A 27,136-nucleotide genomic window follows, 5' to 3' on the forward strand; every position below is an offset into this window, starting at 1 on the left:
CGCGCTGCCTTCCCTTTCGGTGGAGGACAGGGTGTCGTTAGATGCCGCTCCTACCTCTGACGAAATTGCCCTCGCCATACGCTCGGTCGCATCCGGCAAGGCCATGGGCCCGAACGGCATCCCTATCGAGTTGTATAAGCTGCGACCGGATGTACTGGCACCCCACCTCCGTGCGATGTTCCTGGCAGCCCACTCGCTGGGCTCCCTCCCGCCGGACCAACGTCTGGCTACAATCGTGGTGATCCACAAGGAAGGGAGACCTCGAGACCGGGTTACATCCTACCGGCCTATCTCGCTCTTGAATGCGGAGCCCAAAATCCTCGCCAAGGTGCTAGCCAACCGGCTGGTCGGCGTGGTGGGCGATTTGGTCCACCAAGACCAGTCCGGCTTTATTCCCCATCGCAACACGGCCCTTAATCTGCGGCGCTTGCACGGGGTGCTCGCGCGTGTCCCGTTTGTGCGGGAGCCGGCCATATTGGCGTCCTTAGACGCCACCATGGCGTTTGACACGCTCGAGTGGCCATACATCTGGGCTATGCTGGCGAAGTTTGGATTTGGCCCGGGGTTCATCAGCTGGATCAAATTGTTGTATTCGGGCCCATTGGCGCAGGTGGTGGTGAATGGAAGAGTATCGGTCCCATTCGAGCTGGGACGGGGCACGCGACAGGGCTGTCCCTTGTCGCCGCTCCTGTTCGCGCTGGCCTTGGAACCCCTGGCGGAGTGGCTGCGGTGGCACCCTTCCATCCGTGGTCTCCGTTGGACCCCCGAGTATGAGGACCGCGTGTCCCTATACGCTGACGATATCCTTTTGTACCTAGCCTCCCCGCGTAAATCACTGATTGTCCTGGTTGATGTTTTGCGCTCATTCGGCCGCAACTCAGGCCTACTGGGCTAAATCATGTGTGTATGTGCTTTCCGGGGAGGCTCCCGTCCTCCCGCTGGGCTGTCCGATCCAGATTGCCTCGCAGGGGTTTCGGTACCTGGGGGTTTACATTACTCTGGACCCGGAGGCCCGCTACGAGCGGAATTTGCTTCCCCCCCTCCAGCGCTTGAAGGAGGACGTCGCGCGCTGGCGGCGCCTGCCGCTTTCGCCGCTCGGCCGGGCGGCATTGTTTAAGATGATGTCGTTGCCACGCTTCCTGTACGCTCTCCAGAATACTATGGATTTAGTCCCGGCGCGCTACTTCCGTGAGGTGGAGAGTCTACAGCGCCGCCTGTTCTGGGACGGGAGGCCGCGTATTGCCCTGACGAAGTTGACGCTCCCATGGTACGACGGGGGGATTGCCCTCCCGGATATTAAACGGTATTACTGGGCCTCCCAGCTAGCTGCAATTAATCATGGCCTTTACGGGCCCGCCTTAAACCCGGCATTTGAAATGGACAAGATGCTCCTGCCTGGTGGCGACTATAATCGAGCGCTCTACTCTGGCGCGCCCGGACCCCGCCTGACGGGACCTACGCGTGTCATGGTACGAGTATGGCACGTGGCTAACGCAGCTATGGGGTGGAAGGACCGTTTGACCCGGGCATCACCGTTGTACGCGTCTGAGAGATTGGGCTCCCTGTGGACCTCGAAGGGCTTCGAGAAGTGGGACACGATCGGCATCAGTAAAGTGGGGGACCTCTGGACGAGGGGGGGATTTAAAACATTCGAGACGCTGCAGACGGAGTTTCAGCTGCAGGGCAGTGAATACTTTCGGTACTTGCAGGTCCGTCACGCGCTGGGCTCAGTCTTCCCAGACGTCGCCTCCATCCCGGAGTCTTCCCCCCTGGAGGATAGAGTGCTGGATGGCCACGTTCCGGACAGCACGATCTCCCTCATTTACAAAAAATTGATTAATGACCGCTCGGGCTTGCTGACTGGCCTCCGCGAGGCTTGGATTGCCGACGGGTTGGAGTTGGACGACGAAGACTGGACTTCCGCGGTGGCCTCTCCGAAGGAGGTGGCCATACCGGCTCGCCTTCGCTTCGTCCAGCTTAAGATACTCCATCGGGTTTACATGACGGGGCCAAGGCTTCTGCGTATGGGCTATGCTGAGGATGGGTTGTGTAAGCGTGGGTGTGGTGCTTTGGCGACTTTTTTGCATATTTTGTGGGAATGCCCGAAGGTGGAGCGATTCTGGCGTGGTGTGCATGAGGTTCTGCGAGTGGTTACGCATGTCGCGCTGCTGCCTGAAGCGAGGAGATGCCTGCTGAATGTGTGGGAACCAACTGACTACTCGGTTCCGCAGACGCGATGGGTGACTCTGGGATATATGATAGCTAAGCGTGACATAGCTCAACTGTGGGGATCCCAGAGGCCCCCGACGGTGTCGGCCTGGAAAGAGCATATGGATTGGTGCATGTTCCGAGAAAAGGTGGTTTATGTGGCGAGGGGTAAGCCTGGGGCATGGGTGAAAGTATGGGGCCCCTGGAACGCCTACCGCGGGGGTATCTGCGCGCCACCATTGCTGCCTGCGGCCTCACCAGCCCCGTCCCCTTAGTTGACTCCTTTCCATAGCCCCGAGCACGGAGTTCACCCAGTCCTCGATCTGCTCCCTTTCCCCTCTTTAGACTCCTGTTGCTGGCTGGGGTCCCCCATCCGGGGAGCACGTGCTGTTACTTTCGATTGTGGGTTGCCTTGTGGGTGTGGTTTTTGTGTTGTGTGTATAAAATGAAACCGTATTGTGGGGTCAGAGTGATGTGGCCCACGACGCTGATACCTCCTGATTTTGCTTCTCTGCACCGCCCAGTGTTTTTGTATGTATGTCATATGCTCCTGTCATTCTAGCGGCCGGCCCGAAGGTTGTAGGCCCATACTTGTATATTCTTGAGATTGCAATAAACGGTTTCAAAAAAAAAAAAAAAGACCATCATGGACATAACAGCTAATTAAATGCAAACAAAGAAGGATTTAAGGTGTTACTCCTCATTAAATGTATTTCTACAGCCATGTATGATGGCTCACATGCATACTTGTTGAAACGCATACATGACAAAGCAGAACAAACAATACGGCTGCATCCAACAGGGAGGGTTAAAGGGTAATCTTCTTCCACAAGACAGAGTGACAGTCATTCTGTGTGCTCGGTCAGGCTTCTTTCAAGACTTCAACAATGAAGATTCAGCCACCTTAGACGGGTTTTATTCCTAAAGTTAGGCCTAAATGTAAGGGATGGTTTGCGGATCATTGTTCGCAGGGGAGATCGGAGACTCAGCTGGCACCGAGGTTGGAGAATCGCACAGCTGCTAATGTGCGCCCAGGCACAGATGTGTCCAGCTGGGGTTATTTGAATGAATGCAGAAACCTAGGCGCCGCCACTTTAACAAGTCACAGCATAAACCGTACGAGGCATCCAAAGGCAGCTGCTCCTGCCGGCACTAGACTTTTGCATGCCCCGTTAAAGGGGATTACCTGGCACCGGAGCTCTACATAGACCAAAGAAAACATCTTGTATTTGGTGAAAGAGAATATTAAAATAAACAAATGATCATACCTGAACACAATATTTCCAGCACGGTCTGCCTTCCATGCTTTCACAAGTGCATAATCTCCCGTAATTGCTGTTTCCATGACAAAGTGGCGTCCATTAAACTCTTTTACCTACAAGAAAAAAGCGTATTAAATGCTAGTATGTGTTTTATGGGTCATTCATGCCAAACCAACATTTTGGGTGAGTCAAACTTCACTCGGCTCACAATTCTGGATCCTCTCGCTCTCCACAACGACTTCTCTGCCAATGGGCGTCCCTCAAAGTTCAACCATGGGTCTCCTCCTATTTTCTTCACAACTCATTGCTTGGTGAGATCTTTACAATTTTCGATTCCACTTGCCTTTATGAGCACAATACACCAATCTTTGTATCGTTTTACTCAACTTATTCAGCCACGAATCTCAGAATGCCTTACAGTAAGTCAACACTGAATGGCAGTCCGCTCACTACTGCTTAACTCACCAAACACAAAAATAATCCATTTTGCAGTCACATCAATACCTGCCTCCCTCCCTCCTTGCCCTATTTGCTTCCTGTCAGATCCCCTTTGAGAGGGCCACGGGGCAAGCAGGAGTTACAGAGCCCAACCATGGTGTTTGAGGCCCTTTACTCCAGATGTCCTGGAGCAGCTATGGTCTCTGAGCATCTGGGCCAAGTGCCCCTTCAGCACCCGACTCAGTTGTAGCCGGGGTCGAGCAGTCCAAGGCCTCTCAGAGAGGAGGCAGGTGTAAGGCGAGCACAGACTCGCAACACAAAATACATCCAGTAACCCCAATAAATGATTGTCCAGTCAAATTCTAGCATTTATGCAATTGTAAAAATTAGTATTTATCTACGAACACAAATTACAATACAACACACTGCAAAGTCTTCTCTAGGCAGTCCTGCTAGCATTACTTACCCAGATAAGCTCCTGTCCCACTCTTTGGATGAAGTTATTTCCAATTCACGTGCGGGGACATGCAAGCAAGGCCCCTACAGTAAGTTCAAGCAGAAATCTGTATGTGAACGCGACTGGGCGCATTAATCAGAACAAGTTCCCCAGGGTTCAATAGGACAGTGTCAGTCTTACTTCACTCACTGGGTTGGCAGTCTGGAGTCCTCAGGCACGTGTTTCCGGCCCAGAGATCAGCAGGACTGTGGAATCTGTAGATGTGGAAGCAGACATCCATGGTGATAAGGAGGTAAGTTGCCTCCTACGTCTAGATATGGGTGTTGGTTGCTCCCAGACTGAGGTAGGTGAAGCTTGGTTCCAACTCCGCAAGTCACAACCCGCTGGCAATTACGACTGCATGCTGTCCTTGGGCGGCGGCCATTCTCCTGGACTCTGGCCCCCTCCTGACATGCAGGGGGTCTTCACAGCACACATAGGGCAACCGCCCTTTGTATCCTCCGTGATCCCCTTCACATATACCGGAATCAATAGGGCGACGGATCTCTTTGGATCAGAGCCTAACCAAGTGCAATTGTCAACCCTTCGTGGCAGTATAGCACCACAGCAGCGACCCTTTCTTACAGAAGGGGTCCCCTCTTGGCATTGGGACTTGCACAATCAACATGGACTAGCAGTCTGATCAGTGAGACAGTCCAGTCCTCTTTGTGGCCCCACCTGGAACACAGGGACATAGCGCACACTGGCAGCCGAACCAATCGACACGCTGTTCTCTATGGACCAGATACTCTCACTCCACTCCCAGGATCCTCTTGGCATGACCCCCACTGGACTTCGCTCACTCAGGGCAATTCCTTCTCCTTATTGGGCCCACTGGTCCTGGGTCAGGCAGAAGCTGGTGAGCCATGCGAGTGTTCTTGATTCTCCTTAGTGATGTCCCCATATTTAGCACGCAAGACTGGCAGACCCGTAGCCCGCAGTCCTGGTCATAATAGACAGAACTCTTGCTGTGCTTCTCCAATATGATGTACAGCTTCTATGTGACCATTTGGGAGTGTCAAGATCCCTTTTTTTATAGTCCATTTCCATACACACTTGTGATTTAGTGTCTCTCTGTTTTAAAGTTAATGTCCTGAGGGCTGTCCACTTTTAGGCACCCACTCCTTTGTTGTGCTCTTCCTCCAGAGAGCACTATCACAGTAGGACAGTCTCCAACCTTGATGGCCCCAAACACAGCCATGGGAGTGACTAGAGGTTCACACCTAGAGGTCAGCCTCAGTGATATGTGCATCAGATGTTTTACCAAAGGACACGTCCCTACTCTTTAGAATTCTCACATCAGCCCCAACTCCTTCCTCAGATGTGCCCAGGCCCCTATGACCAGTGGCCTCATTTCAGAATCAAAGAGCACCTATTGAAGTACACTGAAGAGCCTCGCTCTTCGTTCCTCGAATGTGTGTTCCTCCCAGCTCTCAGAAATGCTGCTATCCACTCAATCAATCAAGGTTTTGTAAAGCGCGCAGATCCGTTCAGTCGAAGAGCCAGGTCTTGAGAGTCTTTCCTGAGGGTGATCAGGGCGGGGCATGCCTGATGTCTGCCGGGAGTTCGTTCCATGTTTTGGCCGCGATGTGGGAGAATGATCTTCCACCTGTTCTGGCTCTGTGGATGCGCGGGGTTTCCGCCATTGCGAGGTTGGAAGATCGGAGGTTCCTTTTGGGTACGTGGAAGTTGATTCAGTCATTGAGGTATTCGGGTAAGGTGTTATGCAGGCATTTGTAAGCGTGGGTGAGGATTTTGAAGGGGACTCTTTTCTCCAGTGTGAGCCAGTGGAGCCTTCGTAGGTGTTGGCTGATGTGTTTGTGCCGGGGGGATGTTGAGGACAAGTCTGGCGATGGTGTTCTGTATCATCTGAAGTTTGCGGAGTAAGGACTTGTTTATGCTGGCCACAAATCTGTCAAGGAGATACCTTTACAACTCCCTGTTCCTTCAGCAAGCCCTGGGCCTCCCAAAATGGAACTCGGCGTCCTACATGTGCAGGGCCGTTGCTAGGCGTTTTGCCACCCTAGGCGAGAATTGAAAAATGCCTCCCCCTCACTTTAACTACCATCACTCTCTCCCCCTGTCATCCAGGCTAGAAGAATTAATGCATTAGATATTCCCAAACTCATGTTTTTGGCGCCCTCCCCCTTTTGCCGCTCTAGGCAGCCGCCTAGTCTTGCCTAATGGTAGAAACGGCCCTGCACATGTGTGGTGTCCATTGTAAGCACACACACACACACACACACACACACACACACACACACACACACACTCATGCATGCACACATGCACGCACACAAACACACGTGCACACACACACACGTGCAAACACACAGCCTCAAATGTACTGTGCCCTCGCACGGGCATCCATATAACCCTGCACGCTCACGCAGCAATATGCGCTTACTCCTACATGAGGTACTAGCGCACAGATAGCTCCATGCCTACAAGTAACCATGCATGCTATTATCTGATGCACTGTACCTTCTAAGAGGCACACATATATCCTAATGTGCACACACAACCATGCACGCTATTCCTTGATGCACTGTTCTTTTTCAAAGGTACATGTATCTCAGTGAGCACACGCAACCATGCTTGCCATCTGTATCTTCCCATAAACATCCCAGCGCTGCACACAACCCACTTCAGGCCAAGGGTGAGGTAAAAATACAGCAGCTGAACTTTACAATATTGAGCAATCGAGTGCCACTCACATGGCACAGGTAAAAAGGCCTGTTCACTCTACTGATCACTAAAAGCTAAAAACATGGTATGCTGCCACCAACACACTCATTATACTTAACTACCGGTGAAGGAGGCAGACTTCCACCATTTGAAGCGAACGCTTTGGGTGTACCTCAAGCAGACAGCAGTACATGCGACAGGCATCGGACAGAGAGCACACACAAGATGGGTGTTTGCTCATGACCAAAATTCAGCACCACGTATCCAGATATCACCACAGCTGGGGCACTCAGGATATGGATTCAGGTCTTTGACCATGTGAAGGACTTTTCCGTCCCAGCACTTCCTTTCAGACATCATGATCTCAGCGCCCTCTGCAAGAAAACTAGGGGCACTTTACAACTGGCCATTGAAAATGGAAACCTTCATAAAAACACAGCAACAGCGGACAGACTGCACTTTCAGAACACTTGGAAAATACGAATTCACATTCCCTTTCACACAGCCAAGACACTGATCTGCCCACTTGTCCTTCTCAAACTTAATTACTTTAACTCCATACTTGTATGCTTTCCTAATATTCTCTCATGCCGGTAGATAAAGTTTTACATTTCGCTTCACAAACTATTTAATCACCCAAAACACACGCCTACTCCGCAGTATCACCACTAAGCCGAATGGTTGTACGCATTACAACAGCTCCAGTCCAGCTGCTCTTTTAAGGTTTTAAAGCCATAAATGGATGTCCCATAGTCTGCCTCACAACAGTCCAGAGTCAGTGTGTGACCTATGAGGGTGCACTAATGTGTCTTCACTGCAAGTTCTTGAAAACAAGTTTCTCTCCCCCAGAGTACATCCTTGGTTATTATCCATGATGGACCAGGGATTGAGCACCCATCGGATACACGGATAGCGCGGCCCTCACTCCTCCGGATCTCGGTGTGGGTTCGCCCGCTGAAGCATTTTAATTGCTCCATTTTAAAAGACGGTCTGGTCCTTCAGCCCGGAGCTAGTATCTCATGATCTGCAATGCTAAGGCTGGTTTCACTAGGCTGGGGTGCCTGGAAATGTTCGCCCATCCAGAAACTTTAGTTTAGAGGACCACCTCTGGACTAAGAAAGCATTTGCGACATGGAGGGCCAATGAGAGCGCTTCACTGGCTAAGGACACATCACCCACAAGAGCCTCTTTACCACTGCAGACCACGCTACTAATTGAACCGCACCTCAAGGGTAACGTTTGGTTTTCACCGGTTTCTCTACACTCATTTCCGTTTAAATTGAATACATTGTTTGTTAGCTGTGCCCCGCGATAGCTATTGCGGTTCTACCCCCACTCCTTGTAGCAGCGATAATCATTCAGCCCAGGACACGATGCACTTTATCATGTTTGGCTCTTTTTATAAAAACTCTACAAGGTTGTTTATTATACCGCTGTTTACAGGAAAGCACTTTGCATAAGTCCACCCTGCACTTTATTACTTAATGTTATTGTAAGATGAGTTTGCTGGTTTTAACATAGTCCTGTTTTATCTGGTGCAGTTCGTGTGAGAAAAGTGCTATTTGAACCATGATGAGATGGTAATCTTTTCCTTGTAGTCATGGCCATAGTTTTTAGCTGTGTTTTATCTGTGGATATATGTATCTGTATTTTATCTATGTTAGTTTATGGTTGTTATAGAAGAAACCGGATAAAGATTGTTGACAGAATGCATGACAACACAGTGCCTATGCTTTGCCAACAAAACAAAAAAAACTCCTGGCCACAACCAAACCCTCCTGTGCTCCTGGCCACAACCAACCCCTCCTGTGCTCCTGGCCACAACCAAACCCTCCTGTGCTCTGGACACAACCCAACCCTCCTGTGCTCTGGACACAACCAAACCCTCCTGTGCTCCTGGACACAACCAAACCCTCCTGTGCTCCTGGACACAACCAAACCCTCCTGTGCTCTGGCCACAACCAAACCCTCCTGTGCTCCTGGACACAACCAAACCCTCCTGTGCTCCTGGACACAACCAAACCCTCCTGTGCTCCTGGACACAACCAAACCCTCCTGTGCTCCTGGCCACAACCAAACCCTCCTGTGCTCCTGGCCACAACCAAACCCTCCTGTGCTCCTGGCCACAACCAAACCCTCCTGTGCTCCTGGCCACAACCAAACCCTCCTGTGCTCTGGCCACAACCAAACCCTCCTGTGCTCCTGGACACAACCAAACCCTCCTGTACTCCTGGACACAACCAAACCCTCCTGTGCTCTGGCCACAACCAAACCCTCCTGTGCTCTGGCCACAACCAAACCCTCCTGTACAAAATCAAGGCTCAACTCCCGTCCATTACTGGGACCACTGCACTGCAACACGTTCAAGGCGGGAATATCTGAGCCCTTCTGCTCTTTATATACATTAACTGCTCTCACTATACAGACGTCTCACTGTAAACATGCACTGAGCTATATTGTATATAAGTATCAAGATACCTGTATGCCAGTACCATCCATCAGCTCCCTCTCTAGGGCAGCAGTCAAAACTACTCGATGTCCTGTTAAAGTCGTACAACTTCTATGTGCAGCAGTTATTGTGGAAATATTCTGAGCTGATCAAATAAATAAATACATATATTTGATCAACGCTATCTTACATCACTGGCCGAACACGGCAGTTTTATCCGCACTGGAAATGCTGTGGCAGGAAGCGAGAGCAAACTGTAGTCCTATTGCACCACCCACTGGATGTTTGATGCATTGTTTTTTACAGTTCATTTTTATAACCGCGTGATAAGTTAATGAAGCACAAAAGGCCATAAAACATGATTACAACTGCAAACAACGGGCTAGATAATGACTTCGCGGAGTGCAAAGCAATTGAAATACAAACAGCTCATCTCCTCTTACAAGAGCACAGTGTTTGTCGACGTTCAGTGACCTGCATTAACACAGCAACAAAACAAGTCCTTCTCTCGCATGCCCCTGTCGTGTCACATTAAGAGCCTCTTTGTCATGCAGTGCGGCAATTAGACGCTGTGCAGCTGTGGTCTGTCACTTGTCGTCACCCATCACTATAGGCTGCTGTATCTGTATAGATTTATTTGATTTATTTGATGGAAAACGCTTCAGTTTCCAACGGGTTCGAGCATCACAGTAATGCGCCTTGATGTGATGCACAAACACACCCGAGTCTTGCTGACTCAGAGTCCCGCTGGTAAATATATGTTTTTTAAAGAGAGACTCCTCTTTTAGTTCGCCTCGCTCCCTCGCGGGTAGGGAGGGCAGGAAAGGTTTTCGAGTCGACACTGATTGGCAAAGTTGAGATCTCTTCAAATAGCGTCTGAAATGAGCGTATAGTGAAGAGGGACATTTCCGACTGTTAAAGGAGTCCTTCCGAGCCCGGTTCACAAAATGCCAATTCCGAATATAACTTAGAAAGAACTGCAGGTGGTACTGCAGAGAAGCGGGCACAGTCACGTGTGAAACAAGCATTGGCATAGCCAATAGGTCTCGCCTTTGGGACCTTATAAGTGTTTAGCCATGCAACAGTTGGTGTTGTTGCACCAAGGATATTGTGCTGCATAACTAAATACTTATAAGGTCCCAAAAGCGAGACCTATTGGCTATGCCAATGCTTGAATTTTTTTGGCAGCTGAGCCTGCATTGCTCAAGATATTTCATGACTGTTTTTCAGACTTTTAGTGTATCAGTTGTGGGGCAAAACAGGAACAAGGGGTGAAGATAATTGACATAAGGAATCCGCTTTAATAATATTCTCAGGGAAATGTAAGACAAATGAGTGAAAGGGTAGTGGTTGCAGAGGACTCAAGAGATAAGGATAATGCCAGGTAATACGTGGGTACGGAAGTATGACGGTGTCAAGGTACTTAGATTACCGATGCTAAGGCCGGGCTGCCCAAGATGTTGACCCAGAGCACATTCCTTCAGATATGAGCAGTGCCAGAGGAGACTAGAGTTGGCTTATTCCACGAGGGTCAGTAAAGAATATTGGGATGGTGGTGCCATTATGGTTGCATAGGCACCTTGGGGTTGAGGAGTGTTGTAGAGTTACCTGTGTTGCGGTGTTTAAGGGCGAAAGTCAGTGAGGTATGTGCACTAGTGAGTTGGTGATTAGCCTGTAAGGCGGTGCCCATGGTTGTTTTTGTTAGCAAAGTCTCCCGTGTTTTGCCCCATCTCAGACTATAGAGAGGATTAATCCGGAAAACACTGGAGCTCACAGGACATGAGGCATAACAAGATGCTTTCTGTTTTAAATCCCACACAAAATTTGCATTGAGTAATGCGAATTTCCTTGTAACTTTGTCCTCGTTGACAGTTCCTTCTTGGTCCATAATGAACAAGGGCAGGTGTTGGCGCGGAGTTCAGCTGCATTGTGGGGTTGAAGACGCCATTAGAATTACAGATGATCCCTGACAGGCGACGTCACCTGCACGCGAATCCCAGTTATGAGCTGGAATGCTCCACTTTCAGTGCAAGCAGAGCTGTCAGATTGTGGCAACAGCAAGGTACAGACAAGGATGCGCGTGCTTGGGGAGAGGGGGCGGGCCCTTTGAATTATACTGCGATTTCCTTCGAGAGGCGAGCGGGAAGCTGCGCCAGCGTATTTGTGAAGAGAATGTAATTGCGGTAGCCTGATGTTTGTTCATTCCGTACACAGCTGTGACAGAGGCCTTTACTGTTTGAGCTCCCACGTGACACCGTTTCTATTCCGGTCACCTGTTCTCCATCCAGCACTGGTTCCCTCATTGCCAACGGCCCTTCAGATCTGGAGGTCAGGCGGGCTGTGATGTCAGACCGAGTGTCAGGCGTGAGGGGGCTGCAGCCCGCCTCTGCGAGACTCATGTGCACCTTACCAGGCACACAGACCAGAGGACACTCTTTCTCACTGAGAACCCAGCAAGAGGCGTCCTCTGGTGAAGGTTTTACCAGACAGGCCTTCAAGCGAACAAGTTAAGGCATGACAAATATCATACCCCCATTCTCCCCCACCGCCTCCCCACCTGATCTGGCTTGCTGAAAACCCAAACTACCACCCCTATGATCTGCCGTCCTCTGGTACCCCAACCAGACTGGCAGTCACACAGACAACACGACTCTGGTATCTGCTTCCCGTGCGCCAGGCAAGGGACATGTGAAAAAAAGACTTCGAAATTTGATCACTGGAAATTTATATTACCCATTTGTGGCAAATACAAAGTTTATTGAGCCACTGAAAGGCGTTGCAGCATCATTCATTCGCATGCACCGCACTCAAGGTGTGGCCGGTAAACAGAGGTTTGGTCAAGTCTGGTTTTACCCGGGGATTTGAACTCAGGTTGCCCTACTCGTCTATGTGAGTCCGGGGCTCTGAGGATTGGTGTCGCCTCAGTTCGACCTTTGGCCGTTTTTCCAGCTGTCCTGCCCACGTTTCAATCATTTTCTCATCTTGCTCATTAACCCTTGTTCTCTTGCTGGTCCTGTGAGCCTCTTCGGTCAGTCTCTGTACAGCACTGCGCGGGAAGGCACGGTAAGGCATTGTATGGCAAGCTGTACGGAAGGAGAGGCAATGGCATCGGTTTGCATGGCATGAGATGGCAAAGTGTTACATAATATGGCATCACATTGATAGGTACAGTATGGTATTGTATGGAATACATGTCATTTATCGGCTGCATAATATGGTACGGTACGCTGTGCTATCACACAGAAAACCAAGCATGGCATTATGTAGCATGAAGCTTTATTTTATGTCATGCCAAGGCATTGTATGGCTTGGAATGGTATGATAGCATGTGGTTTCGTGAGGTATGAGAAGGCCTGTCATGGTTTAGCGCTGTGAAGAGGGCTACGGTGGGGCATCAGTAATGTTACCTAGAGAGCCTGAGGCCCTAATGATGTGTACATGCAGGCAAACCCGGCACGGCCAACTCAGCCTTTTTTATCATCTAAGAGAAATTAAATGCGGCCATTCGGTTGGCTAATAATGCTGTGACGAAGCCAGCACCTGCTGGAGTTTAAAGAGCCACTCCACGCAGCAAATGTATTATTGTACTATAATACTTACTAACCCCATATGACGGGGAAAAGCACAAACATCTCTCTCGGCCTTAATGGCCCTTTTGTTACACTGCCTAAGGTTGCACACAAATAACATGTGAGAAGAGAAGGCGTGTGTTTTTAAACTGCATGCCCCCCTGTTCGGTTATATAGTACAGTCCATGGTTGCACAACAAATGGTCCATGTGATAAGATGAACCAGTTCCCCTTACCCTGATCTGGAAGATACCAGATTGGTATGCGGAAGTGGTCCAACTGGCTAAGATGAAGCGATAGAGGGGCCTAAACACAGCCTAGCACTCTTTAAGGCAGATGCTGATCACGTGCGTGAGAATCTGCTCGGCTACCTCAGCTGGTGGCGGCAGTGTGAGAAGAAACATGCACGCGCGGCTGCAGGGAGCGAGGAGGGGGGCCTGCATCGATTTCCCTTGCGGGAGCGAGCAGCAAAACGCGCTAATTGTTAACATATGGCACCCCTGCTTGCTCCCGCAAGGGAATCGCCAGACGTGCACGCGTTGCCATTGGAAGCAATGCAACTCGTGCACGTTTTTGCCCGCAAAGCTGTGCCGATGGCTAAAGGTCTTTTCTCTATGCAGCGCATGCGCGCTGCGTAGGCGAGACCTAATCTAAGACTGAATAGTGCCTTTAATTTCATAGTCAAATATCTCAGCTCCTCTTCCCCTCTGCCCTTTTGTGCCTCCTGACCACACGTGGCCTCTGTGCTTCCCAGCCTCCTGTGAACACTCACTACCCCCTCTGGTCGCTGCCCATTCTCTTCACACACTGCTGCTTTCTTCACCTCCTGTCCCCTCCACTTTTAAACTACTCTCTCAGCTTCCTGCCTCATTTGCTCCCTGCCCACCATGCTGAAACTTCCCCAAGAGTCTGAAAACAATGGAGGTGAGCCGTGCATGTTATAGCCGCACCTTTTACTTAAGTAAATTAAAAAGCCATTTGCTCACAAAGGAGACTTGTTGAACATTCCACTACTTTTATGGCCAGCTTTGGTGGGGAAATCTAGGGATGGGGTTCCAAAAATAACACCGTCCAGCCTGCTAGAAACAAAAATCCTAAGTAGCTGATAACGATATACTGTGCCAGCCTCCTACTGCAGTGCCCGACAGGACAGGGACCCAGGGACTACACCGACACCTCTCCGGGGCTCCATGTCATATGTGACACCTTCAGCCTGTCTACAACACGTGTCATTGTGGGACTTGTAGTTTCACTTGTAACAGTGAGAGTAAGGGTTCAAAGCCCAGCATGCAAAGAGCTGCTGAGTAAAAGGCCAGGACTAGCTGAAGGAGCAGCACACGACTTGGGGTTACTAAGGCGCGAGGTATAAACAATGTTTCCATATCCATTCAGCACGAGGAGGCTGCAACCTAGCGTTCCCACCCATAGCCCTTCTGCCATCCGACATGTCTACACACATACTTTTTTGTCAAAATACATTTGCATCATCAACAAAACAGACCACACACTTTTTGTGGGAAAACGGTTGCTAGGTTACTCATATTCTGTTATGCAGTACATAGGTAGGGTTAACTTACGGGTGATCATACGAGCGCATTAGGATCACCCTGTAACTCCGATTGTGACGCTGTGCATCGATTGACTGCTCTTCTCAGTTCTCATGGCCTTGCCAGGTAGGGGGGTGGCAAATTACTCTGCTGCTGGCCACCAAAAAAGGCATATCCAGGTGTGGCGCCCACCTAATTACCCCACTGACCTCCCGGAAGTGACAATGCCGGGGGTCACAGGGGAGGCGAGATCTCGCACTCACAGTCCCCTGCTTCAAGGCCAGGTGCCCACAGAAAAAATACTACCCTAGGCAGTGAGGAAACACCAAGGGGCTGTCCCCTCTAGTGTCCCCCTGCGAGTGACGTGGCCATCCACCATCCTGGGCTATGCGCAGGCCTGAGCACTGCAATGAAATATAGTGTTACTACACTTCAGAGTCTGTGCAACAGTGCACTGCACTGGAAATGTAACGGCAATATATTGCAATAATTCACTATATTGGGGTCATAATCTAGCGGCAGTCATTCACCATGAAACACTGTTCCATGGTGGGGATCTGCTACAAATACACTGCAGATCGATCTACGTAGCAGCATTTTACTTTACTGGATCTGGACTTTTACTAGAAAGCTACTAACCCTGTTCATTCTTGCTCTTTTATAGCGAGGGTCTCTCAGAAAGGTCTGTGCCTACCTCTTTTAAATACTTTGAGCTGCACTTTGCTTGGTAGACAAATGTTTAGCCTCCAAGGCGTGTTTCGTGATGCAGTACATGGGACGTTTTATGGTGTATGCGGTGCAACGTTGGCACATGCTTTTGTGATGCACTAAATTTAATGCAAGGCCCTGTGACTGTGGAGTGCGTTGAGAACCAGTGTGTGTCCGAAGTCTTCCTCAGTAAAGTGTTTCCAGAGCAGTTAACATGAAAGCTCGAGTGTCTGCTAAATGTGTTGAGAAGCAATTTATATGGCTTTTTTCTATAAAGCACTCTATAGTGGCTTTTGGCTAAGTATGTAAGTATAAAGTCCTTTTTTATGTACTTTCTATGGAAGAGGGTCTCTTGTAAAGTGTTCTGGGTTGTGTGCACCTTGTGAATGTAAAGTGCTTTATTGGCACTTATATCGAACTTTATGATGCACTTTTTATGGAAGCACTTGTGTCTTTGTAAAGTGATACACAACAGGGAAAGCCCCATGGCTATAAGTTCGGTGGCATGCACTTTATTTCAAGGCATCAGTGTACATGTAGCTCTCGGTGACTGCTTTTGAATTCTCCCTGTGGGGAAGTGCCCTGTATATATTTCTGTAAAGTTCTTTGAGAGATGGTGTCATTAAAAGGCCCCGTCTATTTAAAGCACTTTTGTGCAGAGCTTGCAAATGACAACTTAAGCGCTTTCTCGTTTTGAGGGAGGGGCAATGCTGTTGATCTAGGATTATCGGTCATCATTTCAAAGCAAGCTTGGGAGATGCTGAAGCTGCGGAGATCAGCCCTAGATGGGTCTGTACGAAGGGGGGGACTCCTGGTTAAGCACGAGTCGATGAGGAGGCAGCACACGTGTGTCCAGGTGGAGGGGGTGAAAGGGGATCAAGCAGAGGCAGGCAGTAAGGGAGAATATTGATATTTGAGGATGCTTCGGGCTGGAGAAGGCTGCTGTGAAGTATCCTGTCTCTTCCGTGGATAGACTGGACACCCACCTAATGTGGATCAGTCCAACACAAAGCCCACAGCCCAAAAATGCAACACCACACATTTTGTGGACCAATCTGCTAAACATCTGAAATATCAAACAGCCCTAACCAATTTTCGCCAGAGCAGTCGCCAAATAGAATATGGTTGTGAAAGGTAGTATTTCTGATAGCCACTAACGACTCAAGTGCGTGTACACATGAGGGGACAGTCGGACTAAAACAGGGACCTCCCCATCGTTTAGAAGCACTTCTGACAAAGGCGGAGCTTGGCTAAGAATATTGACCAATCTGATATTAGCCATGAATGTTGTCATTTGTACGAAGAATTGTTGACTCTCGCTTCGCAGTGAGCTCACCAGTTGTTTTTAGCTCTAAATTAGCAGTGACTCCAGAGACATGCTGTTTATCCTCGGAAGCCCAGAATGCCACTGGCCATCTGTTGGGGGTGGGGGGGGGTGAGCCCCCAACATGTCCTTACTTGCATCAGTAGTCTGCTTTGCATTCAGCAGTCATTTGTCGAAACGTTACTCGCTCTCAGGAGTGAAAGCTTGAGGGGTTATTGTCCCCAGGTAGAGAGACTCCAGGTATTTGGACCTTCTCAGGTAGTCACCGAGGTGTGACTGGTGCTGATCAGCTGTCCCCACAAGTCCAAACTCTTACTGTCTTGGTCCTCAGCAGAGAGCCCAAGTATTCTAGACTCTCCGCAACGGGTCCCAAATATGTGGCATCCCACAAGTTAGGGCATTACTGGGCCTTAGTAAAGTAGCACCAAAGGCGTAATTGCTTCTTACTTAGTCTCACAAACGGTTTAGACCTCAATCATCAATGACACACTAGGGTGTTTTTTCCCTCAACATTGGCCCTCCCCACGCCCAGGAATTTAGTCACCCTCCACATTGATGCCCCAAGGCGATACTGGTCTATAGTCTGCATTAAGTCCTGACTTTTTAGCCACAAACACTTTGCATGTTGGGATTCTGAGCTACTATTTACCATGTTAAAAAAATGCCAAGTTCCGAAACTGCAACATGCTGGCACCTTACAAAGAAGCATTGACAAAGCTGATAGCACTCGCCTACACGAGATCTAGTGTCTTTGGCAATAATTTTAAGACATGCAGTGCAACATGGTCTGAAATCAAGAAAAAGAAAGCATGAGGCAGACAGCGTTGACACTGTTGTAGCGCTCTTTTTTGTAAGCAATGTTGCACAGCAGCCTGTGCTGTTGTGCAATATGTTAAAAAAAAGTGCCAGTAAAGAAAGTAACACGAGAGAGGAGGAAGCAGAAACAATAGACAATGAAAGGAGGGGATATGGGGAAAACAAAAAAAGGGGGAGGGAAGGAGGAGGAGGGAAGGAGTACCAGACGGGGACAGGGGAATAGAAAGGCGGGGCCGGCATTGGCCACGCTGAAGGTATGGCGGGCGTGCCGGCCCCCGATGACCATACCGGGGCGGGCCTGTCGCACGCTTTGATGACGCGACAGGTACGCCCCGCCATTAACTGGTCAAGGTCTGGGGACATAACCCGGAAGTGATTGAAAGCACTTCCGTGTCACGCACTGTGGATAACACCAGGACAGTTAGAACTGGCCTGGTTGGAACAATAAAAGGCTGGGGAGCGGTGGAGTCGGCCTCTTTGCTCGCCGCTCCCTCAGCCTGCCACTAGTCATACCAGACTCACTAGGAGGCTGTAATTTAATTTCCTCTGTTTTATTTTCCAGGCTCCCTCCAGATAATCGCGGCAGAAGGAGGTGTTACGGCGGAGCGGCAGGGGCAAGTCCAGCTTGTGGCTTGGAGAAGCAGTATCGCTGCAGGAGCTGTGGGGGGCAAGCACCGGATCAGCTGAAGGCTTTCATTGGCAGTGGCTTTCGGGACCGGAGAAGCAGGGGCGCATCCAGTAGCTGTTTGAGAGAAGAGCAGCTGGCCTTGCGGCGCAAATGGAGGAGGATTCGAGCCGGAGCCTGCGCTGAATAGTGGGCAGACTTATCAACGTTGGTACCGCGGGGGGACCGGAGTGTAAGTATTCCCTCTCCTGCCTCAGATTTGGTTGTGTTGTGTCACTTAATTGTTGGCATTGGTGGGCTTGTCTTGAGAGTGGCCTCTTAGCTCAGTTGGTTAGAGCTTTATGCTAATAATGCCAAAGTCACAGGTTCGATCCCTGTACAGTTTAAGATTTAAAACGGTCAGCCTACCATGTAGTAACTAAGCATCTTTTATTTATGATTGACATTAGTCTGAACTATGCATACACGACGTGCGCCTTAGGGACAGTTAATAGCCACGTCCAATTCGGGGACAAAATATGAATCCAAAAACCCCAGTATGGCTATTTAGTTGCAAACTAATCTGCTTTGCGTAGGGGACGCAGGGGTGGCGGGCAGCATAGAGTTCCCCGGGCATGTTACGCGTTTGCCTCTCCAATTCTGTCCGTCTCACATACGTGTTAACCCTTTCAGTAACCTAATTAGCTCAATTAGGAGAGCAGTAGTCTGAAACTCTACATGTCACTGGTTCGATCCCGGGTTAGCAGATGTTGTCTTTAAAGAGAAGACGCCTGAAACTGGCGAAGTTTAAAACCATAAAGTACTAACAGGGGTGTTTTTATTACATGATCTTGGCCATACATCGGTGTCTGGCTCCCTAACTTGAGATGGAGGTTCAGACAGTCACGCACTGTACACAGACTCCATTTGGTACTCCTTTCAGGAACGTCAAAACTGGAGAGATTTAAAACCGTAATGTATTACATACTCCCTGAGCATAGCGGAACACTTTGTTGGGGAGTCTGGGGCTCATCGTTTGCTAATCGGTTGGCCCAATTTTACAAGAGTGTTTAAAAACATTATCTCGGCCATACATTGGTGCCGGGTTCCCTGGCATGGAGGGTCAGACACTCACGCACTGTACACAGACTCCAGTTCTTACTCGGAGCAGGCGTCTGCGGGTGTTTTGTTACCCACCGCTGGTGGCACTGTGTTATATAATTATAAGGAGTGCACGACAGACACAGTGTCTCTTTAATTTTGTTTGAAATGCAATGCATAAAAATATTGGTTGCCTTGCGAAAAACACCAGTGGCATGTATCGTTGTCCCATGCTTGCCGCGTGTAGGTTAGCCCATTTGATTACAAATGTTCTTCTGTACAAATATTAACCCTTCCTGCTGATATTCAGCTGTTAGAGCCTATCATGTTAGAGCGCCTTGCGCTCGGTTATCGGTCAAGTGCGAACTGGATGCAATGGCACCATGAATTATACCCCCTTTCTCTCAACCTGCCCAATTGTAAGTCTGATTCTAGGGTTCCCGAGGTATTGCATCTGGTGTTATGCTAAGCGCTTTACATTTTTAAGTTTGATTTCAATGTTCCTCATGTAATGGGACTGGCTCTAGGCTGGGCGCTCTCAATTGAGTCTGCTTCCAATGTTCCTGAGGTAATGCATGTGGTGTTATGTTAACCGCTTTAAATGTGTAAGTCTCATCAACAATTGCGGTTGACACCCCTGTCACAGGTTCTCCAGTAATGGAGGCCGCACCTGCTGGTGAACGCAGATGAATCAGGCAGCTGATGTTTAACGTTTTTCAGTTTTCCCAAATGAAATCAGGAGCGTTTAAATTTAATGCAACAGTATAGATGCCATATATTAATCAAAAGGATGGCGCATGTACCACGCGCAATCGATTTAATGTTACTTCATAAAGCTAGATCATTGCCTTAGGAATTATGGTTTGCTTTCAAAGCCAAAGGATATTGGGCACTGCAGATTGCTTTTAGTTTTACAACATTACAGGCTTCGGATCAATTGGGAACCCATAAGGGTTGTATATGTAAGTCAGTACTCAGTACCTTAGATGCAGCATATACATTTGACCCATTCCAAACGGTCTGGAAATTCATTAGATGGCTAAAGTAATGCCTTGGCCTGTATTACAAATACATTAAGTAACACTTTAGGAAGCTGTGTTAAGGGCATTTGCATTTAATATTGAGGAATAAAGTAGGCAGGGATTGTAACAGTATATTATGAGTCAGTTTTGCTTCGTGGGTTTCAGCAAGAACAATCATACAAAGCGGAACAACATGGCCTAAGTGTCCTATGGTTGATGTACCTGATTTACTGGTAAATCTCTTGGGACTACATGGGTGTGTGCCATGGCCTGTAAGCCAAGTGCTGCTAGTGGGCTTGCACCACCGGTGGTGCCACTCGCAGGGGTAGCCCTGTAAATGTATGTCAGACCTATCACTGTAGGGTCTGCTCACGCAGTTGGTAAATTGCCATGTTGGTCCAAACCTTCTTTTCTTTACATATGTTACCTCGAGGGTAGGCTCCAGGATTCCATATTGGCTGACATTACTTACTGAGGGAGTGATGCTTAGCATATTAAAGCAATTTCTTTACATGGTTGGGAGGTCAGGCCTACTTGGCACTGGCCTCGGTGAGGGTCACTCAAGTATACTCTCAACACTTATGACGTCAAAACAGTACATCCCAGGCCTTGTTGTCACACCTTTCAAGGGTATCCCTGCGCGCAGTGCGGTGGTACATAGGAATTAGGGGCCTGTGTCAAAAGCCCTAGGCACCATGTGCAGGTGCACGTAAGCTTTAGGAGGGCGTTATGTCACGCGGTGCCTCTGCACCGGTCCGCTTATACACGTAGGCATTGTATGCCGGTGCCTGCCACACAGTATCTATACACCCTCATGCGCATACACGTAGGCACAATAACGTATTGTATCACACGGTATCTCTGCACCCATGTGCTTGTGCACTTGTACCTTGGATGGCCGTGTGGCATCACACGGTACAGTCGCACCCCTGGTGCGTGTACAATGTGGCATTATATGCCTGGGGTTCGTCACTCAGTATCGCTGCACCATTGTGCCTGTGCACTTACACAGTGAGATGTACGTGTGGGGTCACACATTACTGACGTCCTTGGGCCTGTAAAACTAAGCAGGTTATTCCTGTGTTGTGTCGTACTGGACCAACTCCCCTCCTGGGGCTGGTGCATATTTGGGGGCCTATGTTGTCAGATCCACGCAGTATCAATGCATCCGTCGGCCGGCAAATAATAGGGCCCGGTGGTGTCACAGCTAGAGACCGGTGTAGTATCGGCAGTATCGATGCACCCGTTGGTGGCCAAGTGGTGTCACAACAGTACCTATGCACCTTAAAGCTGGGGGTACGGGTGAAAAGGGGGGGGGTACAGTCTCACAAGTAGCGCTGACTTGTGAATTGGTTTTGGTCATCTAAAAGCAAAAGGCACTAATCATTGATCTTTGATTTTCATTTATGTATGACCTGATCCACGCCTGATGCCTGGGAAGTGCTCCACATTGCTATGACTGCAAGATGTGGACAACTAAGGGGACCGGTAGATCCGGAACGTGAGTGGCAAGCGACGGCATCAAGTAGTTTGGGCGATCAACTCAGGGGCTCAAGCGGTGCCAGCATGAGACAGTGCGGCCTATGCTTTATAGTTGAAGTGTATAGTTGTCACCCATTTGTTGTTGCCATTTGTGGTAAGTCGGCAGTATGCTGCCTTACAGGTGTATACCTTGACAGCTGCCCATGCATTACAGTTGAAGTGTATAGTTGTCACCCATTTGTTGTTGCCATTTGTGGTAAGTTAGCAGTACGCTGCCTTACAGGTGTCTACGTTGACAGCTTGTCCGAAACACAGGTATTAAGGGCTGATGCGACACATCAACACCCTTGTCGTGGAACGGTTATCTGCCATTACGGCGCCTGTGCTCACAGGCGCCTTCGTGGCGGACACTGCGCAGTGTTGGGATGCTCCGTAGTAGGAGGATAGGCTGGCACAGAGCCTATCCCTGAACATAGTGGTCAGGTGTAGGTAGTTCACGGTTTCCATGATATGCTTATGGGAGAGCGTGGGGCCTGTGGGGCACTCTTTGGGTAGACTTACAATGGTACAGTTTCACCAGCAATGAGTAGCATTGTCTGGGGCGACGTGATTATCCGGCGCACCGTAATGCTATCGATTGAGGCCGGGTAGGGGGCTCCAAGACAGCATGTCAAGTTCCTATGAGTAAGCCAGCCCTAGCATTATTATCCTGCAACTTGGGAATGACTGGGTAAAACATTCCTCAACAACCCATGTCATTAAACGGGATTTCTGCCATTAAGGTGCCTGTGCTCGCAGGTGCCATCACAGCGGTCACTGTGCGTTGTGGGGATGCTCCGTAGTAGGGGCAGCAGCCTACACAGAACCTATCCCAGAACATATTGGTCAGGTATGGGTGGTTCATAGATTCCATGATCTGCTTATGGGAGATTTGGGGGGCCTGTAGGGCACTACCTGGGTAGGCTTCCAATGGTACAGTTACACCGGCAATGAGTATCAGGGTCTGTGGCAACATGTTACATCGTGATGCTAACAATCGAGGCCATTTAATAGCTCCAAGACGGTATGTTATTTTTGTCTGATTCAGTCAGCCCTAGCAGTTATCCTACACATGGGGGAGGCTGACTGTACGCCTGGGTAGAACAGTAGTAATACTTCTCACTGAAGTGGGAGGGTCGATACGTCTATGCCCGGGGTACACATCGGCAGAGACTGCAGAAATTGCAATAGAGAGAAGGTTAGCTAGGGTTTTACACCTGCAGACTATCGAAAGTAAGGATGGAAATCTTCAGAGAGAATCTTCTTGCATAGTTAGTGAGGTGTAGGGACAGGGCATGACCTTTGAGTGGTTTTGGGGGGGCCTGATAGTCGGGTAACTATGCAGGCCTGTGGTGGTAAGGTCATGATTGGTGAGCAGTAAATTGAAGGTCCTTAGGGGGCGACGCCATTCTTGAATGGGGAAGCCCAAGCGGGAGGGACAAGTGGTCTCTCCTAGAACTCCTCAGGCAGTTACAGCCGATTGGCTGGATGGGTGCGGGGGAGGGGGAGTTACGCTTTCCGGTAGGCTGCTTGGCCACACCGCACGTGCACAATGGCGCAAATAAACTGCACATAACTGCAAGGGCCCCATTATGGAAATAATCTATAGGGTGTACGGTGGTGACCAGGGGGGGACGAAGTACCCTCACGTGGAACAGGCCCTCTGCGCATGCGCACTCCAGTTGGAGGGCGGGCATAAGGGCTAATGGGGGTGACCTGGGGGGGATGGGGGAAGTACCCCGCATGGTGAACGGGCCCACTGCGCATGCGCACTCCGGTTGGAGTGCGTGCATAATAGGATAAGGATCTGGCGCCAGTTATTGACCTTGCCGTAGGCTCACAATAGGGATACGCAGAAAATAAAAAAGAATTAAATATTGTTATTATGATTATTCATGATGGTATGTTTAGATTCGGATAGAAATACCTTGTATTAGAGATATGTTAAGGTTAGCCATCTGACATCTGCACCTACCAATGTAATCAATGTGGTCTCTCCAGAACTCCTGGGGTAGTTACAGCCGATTGGCTGGATGGGTGCGGGGGAGGGGGAGTTACGCTTTCCGGTAGGCTGCTTGGCCATCCCACACGTGCACAATGGCGCAAATAAACAGCACATAACTGCAAGGGCCCCATTATGGAGATAATCTACTGGGCGTATGGGGGTGAGCTGGGGGGTGGGGGAGTACCCCACATGGTGAACGGGCCCCCTGCGCATGCGCACTCTGGTTGGAGTGCGTGCATAATAGGATAAGGATCTGGCGCCAGTTATTGACCTTGCAGTAGGCTCACAATAGGGATAAGCAGAAAATAAAAAAAGAATTAAATATTGTTATTATGATTATTGATGATGGTCTGTTTAGATTCGGATAGAAAAACCTTGTATTAGAGATTAAGGTTAGCCATCTGACATCTGCACCTACCAATGTAATCTATGTAATGTAATGGTTTTCTGCGTATTGTGTAAATATTGTATATTAAATTTGTTTTAAAAACAAATTATGTAAATAAATACGGCCGGGGGTTTACGATCCCCTAATCCAAAAATTCTTCCCATGTGATCTTGATATTGACAGGGGAGAGGGGTCTAGGTAGTACCTGGCCATATTAATGAGTGAGCTCCAAGTTCTAAATTGTAAGCAATAGTGTCTTGTAAGTGAGACCACATGTGCTGTCACAGGCTCGACCCAACCCGGACTGACTGAAGGGCCCACATATTAAAAAAAAAAAAAACAAGGTTCAGTCTAAATCTAGGCGTTTACTCTTTGAGGCAATCAAAGGGTAATTAGTGAATGGTGAAAGGGCGGAGACTGCAGTATGGAGATGTTAAGCAATACAGTGTTTCTCTAACCTGCTAAAAGTCTTGGAGCCCAGGACAGTGAGAGCTCCTGTGAGGTGGTTCCTATACTACAGAACCACCTGCAGTCCCCAAACCCTCCTGTGTGCATTCATGCTGTACAGGAGCAGCAGCTTAGGTGGTCAGCTGAGAAAAAACCCTCAGTGCTAAAGCCTCAGTTCCCAAGCCGAGGCCAAGCATTGCTGTGTGTATTGGAGGTTCTTCCGTTGAAACACTGCTGCAGCCCAATTGATTGCAACATTCTGACATGATCAGTCTACTGCAGCCCATCTCAAATGTATCACCAATTGCATACCTCAGACAATAATGCTGAGCACTACACATTCAAGTATTCTGCCACAAGCAACCTTGTTTGGCCTTCCATGCCACAAATCAACCGTCTACCAGCTTCCGTCACCACTCATGCTGGCCATGACTGCAAGCCCTTTGCTGCTGAAAGGTTCGCTTTGTTGTGTGGGTCCTGGACCTGTGGGGTTTGTGGCACCTTGGATGTGTCTGTGCTGGAGCGGGTAAAATAATTTTGATTTAATATACCCAATCCATTTATATAAGTCTTTATTAAAATAATTAAATAATTAACTTTAATCATTAACTGTGTGCTGTGATGAACTAATCAACCATATTAATCAAGAGAATATACGTGGGAATGCATTAGCATGGCTAAAATAATAAGTAAACTAAGTTTGTACGCATATTAAAACGATAAACGTTGCTTAGGCATGTGTTAATGTGAATTGCGCTTAAATAAACCTGCATTTACGGCTTTAAATGTTGCTCATGGCTAGATAAATACATACACATAAGGGTATTAGTAAGGGAATAACACTGTTTAATTCATTTCTATGTATTAATTACGTTTTTTGTGTTTCTTTATTAAAGTTGACCATTTTGGCCTACTAAAAGATGGCTGCCGACTGAATCCTTACTAAAGTCCATGACTTCATTAGTTGAGAAATGGAGAAAAGGCCTGAACTGATTTCTTCGTGTCCTCTCCCTGAATCTATGAACCAGGATACTCTGGGCGAGATGCCAACATCCCTGAACACGGATGAAATGTTTCAATCTGAGAACCCAAAAGCCACCTATTGACAATAGACTGTTACTTTCCTGACCTGGGAACAGCCTTTCCCATGCGCTTAGTTTATACATCATCCGTATGTGAATTTCTTCAAATGTTTCTTAAAATTTGAGATGGGACTGAATTCAGCCAACCAGAGCCCTGGAAATAAAGAAAATGATACTATGATATGTAAATTTTAGTATAAATATTAGTAGTCCAGAGAGGGAAATTAGGTTACCACCCAAAGAGCTTGAGACGCACCCTGATCGACGCTACTCTATGTGGCAATCCATGCTGACAGCAGAGGACGGGACGGTAGAACTCTGATGAATTTCTGAGGACCAGTTTCTGACTTCGAGAACGACAATTAGCCAGAATAGGTAATTATGACAAAAGATAATTTTGCATTGATAGGATTTAACCTGCAAATTTAATTAGATAAAGAAAAAATCATTGTTTGAAGAACTGTGTCGGGTGGTTATTTTCTTGTAATGTCTTATTGATTAATACGAGATTTAAAGTATTTTACATTAAATTCTACCAACTAAATGATCCGATTGACCTCCGGATGGAGGAACTGTTAGGGTAATTAAAGATGTGGTTTCCTCTATCCAAGTAAAGACACTGCAGTTCAGGGATAATTTGAGAAAATCCTTCTGGTAGGCACGGATAGCTTGATGTGAATGAATGTTGGTGTTATGGGCCCCACCAGCGTGTGATGTGTGTATGTGCGTGTGACTGTGGAATCATTCTGTCCGTGGAAGTAGAGGGAGATTTTGTGTTCCGAACTGCACCATCTGCATAGGAGTCCACACCAGCCGGAGCTGCATGGCCTAAGCTTTTGAGGATTGAGCATATAAACAAATTAGATTAGCCTATAAGGGATTGCTTTGCTGCCTTATTACACCCCACTCTATCTGCATGTATTACACCCCACTGTATCTGTATGTATGCTCATATTTGTTGTCTGACTGCACATCTGTATGCTTATGGTTCGGGCATCAGTGGGCACCAGTATGTGTGTTGTCCGTCTGTGTACCCACACTTCTCACACAACAAGCAATGTGTACCCATTTACATAACATATCCCAGACCTACTGGCATTGCAAATGCCAGCTAGGACACATTTTGCAAGTTGCATCCCCACTTCTGCCCTTATGAACTTTAAGCTGTAAGAAATCCCATTAGCATCTCCAGTAGCCCCTCTCGGATAGCAAATGATCTGAGATTAGCCCACACATGCCTACGAAGTACCAAGCCAAAATCAGTTGGAATTGCAAAGTCAGTATTTAGGTGAGCATTTCAATTTTCTGTGCGCTTCCCAACAAAGGACCAGAGCCAAAAACTGGAATGAAGCATATTCAAGGCCCTGCTAGTTTGCAATTCGTGATAGGATGGTCATTATCCCATTCTACCTTTGTTTCAAAGCAATCCATCAACCAAATCATACATGAAGAGGCGGGATA

General features: G+C 48.4%; 1 protein-coding gene and 1 long non-coding RNA gene across 3 annotated transcripts in view; one reads left to right on the forward strand and one right to left on the reverse strand.

Moving 5' to 3' along the window:
* The window catches only part of LOC146864133 (uncharacterized), a 75,838-nt gene extending 49,708 nt beyond the window's left edge, over positions 1-26,130 (forward strand). Inside the window, exons 2-3 of the long non-coding RNA XR_014970059.1 lie at positions 18,068-18,362; positions 25,490-26,130. This is a non-coding gene — a long non-coding RNA (uncharacterized LOC146864133). The remainder of the gene's footprint in view (positions 1-18,067; positions 18,363-25,489) is intronic.
* Positions 1-27,136, reverse strand: part of OXCT1 (3-oxoacid CoA-transferase 1) — a 458,536-nt gene that overhangs the window by 293,437 nt on the left and 137,963 nt on the right. For both annotated transcript variants that reach the window (XM_085631175.1, XM_085631176.1), the window contains exon 6: positions 3,477-3,583. In XM_085631175.1, the coding sequence (XP_085487301.1) occupies positions 3,477-3,583 (107 nt within the window). The remainder of the gene's footprint in view (positions 1-3,476; positions 3,584-27,136) is intronic.

This window comes from Triturus cristatus, chromosome 2_1 (genome assembly GCF_964204655.1).
Source record: "Triturus cristatus chromosome 2_1, aTriCri1.1, whole genome shotgun sequence".
NCBI lineage: Eukaryota > Metazoa > Chordata > Amphibia > Caudata > Salamandridae > Triturus > Triturus cristatus.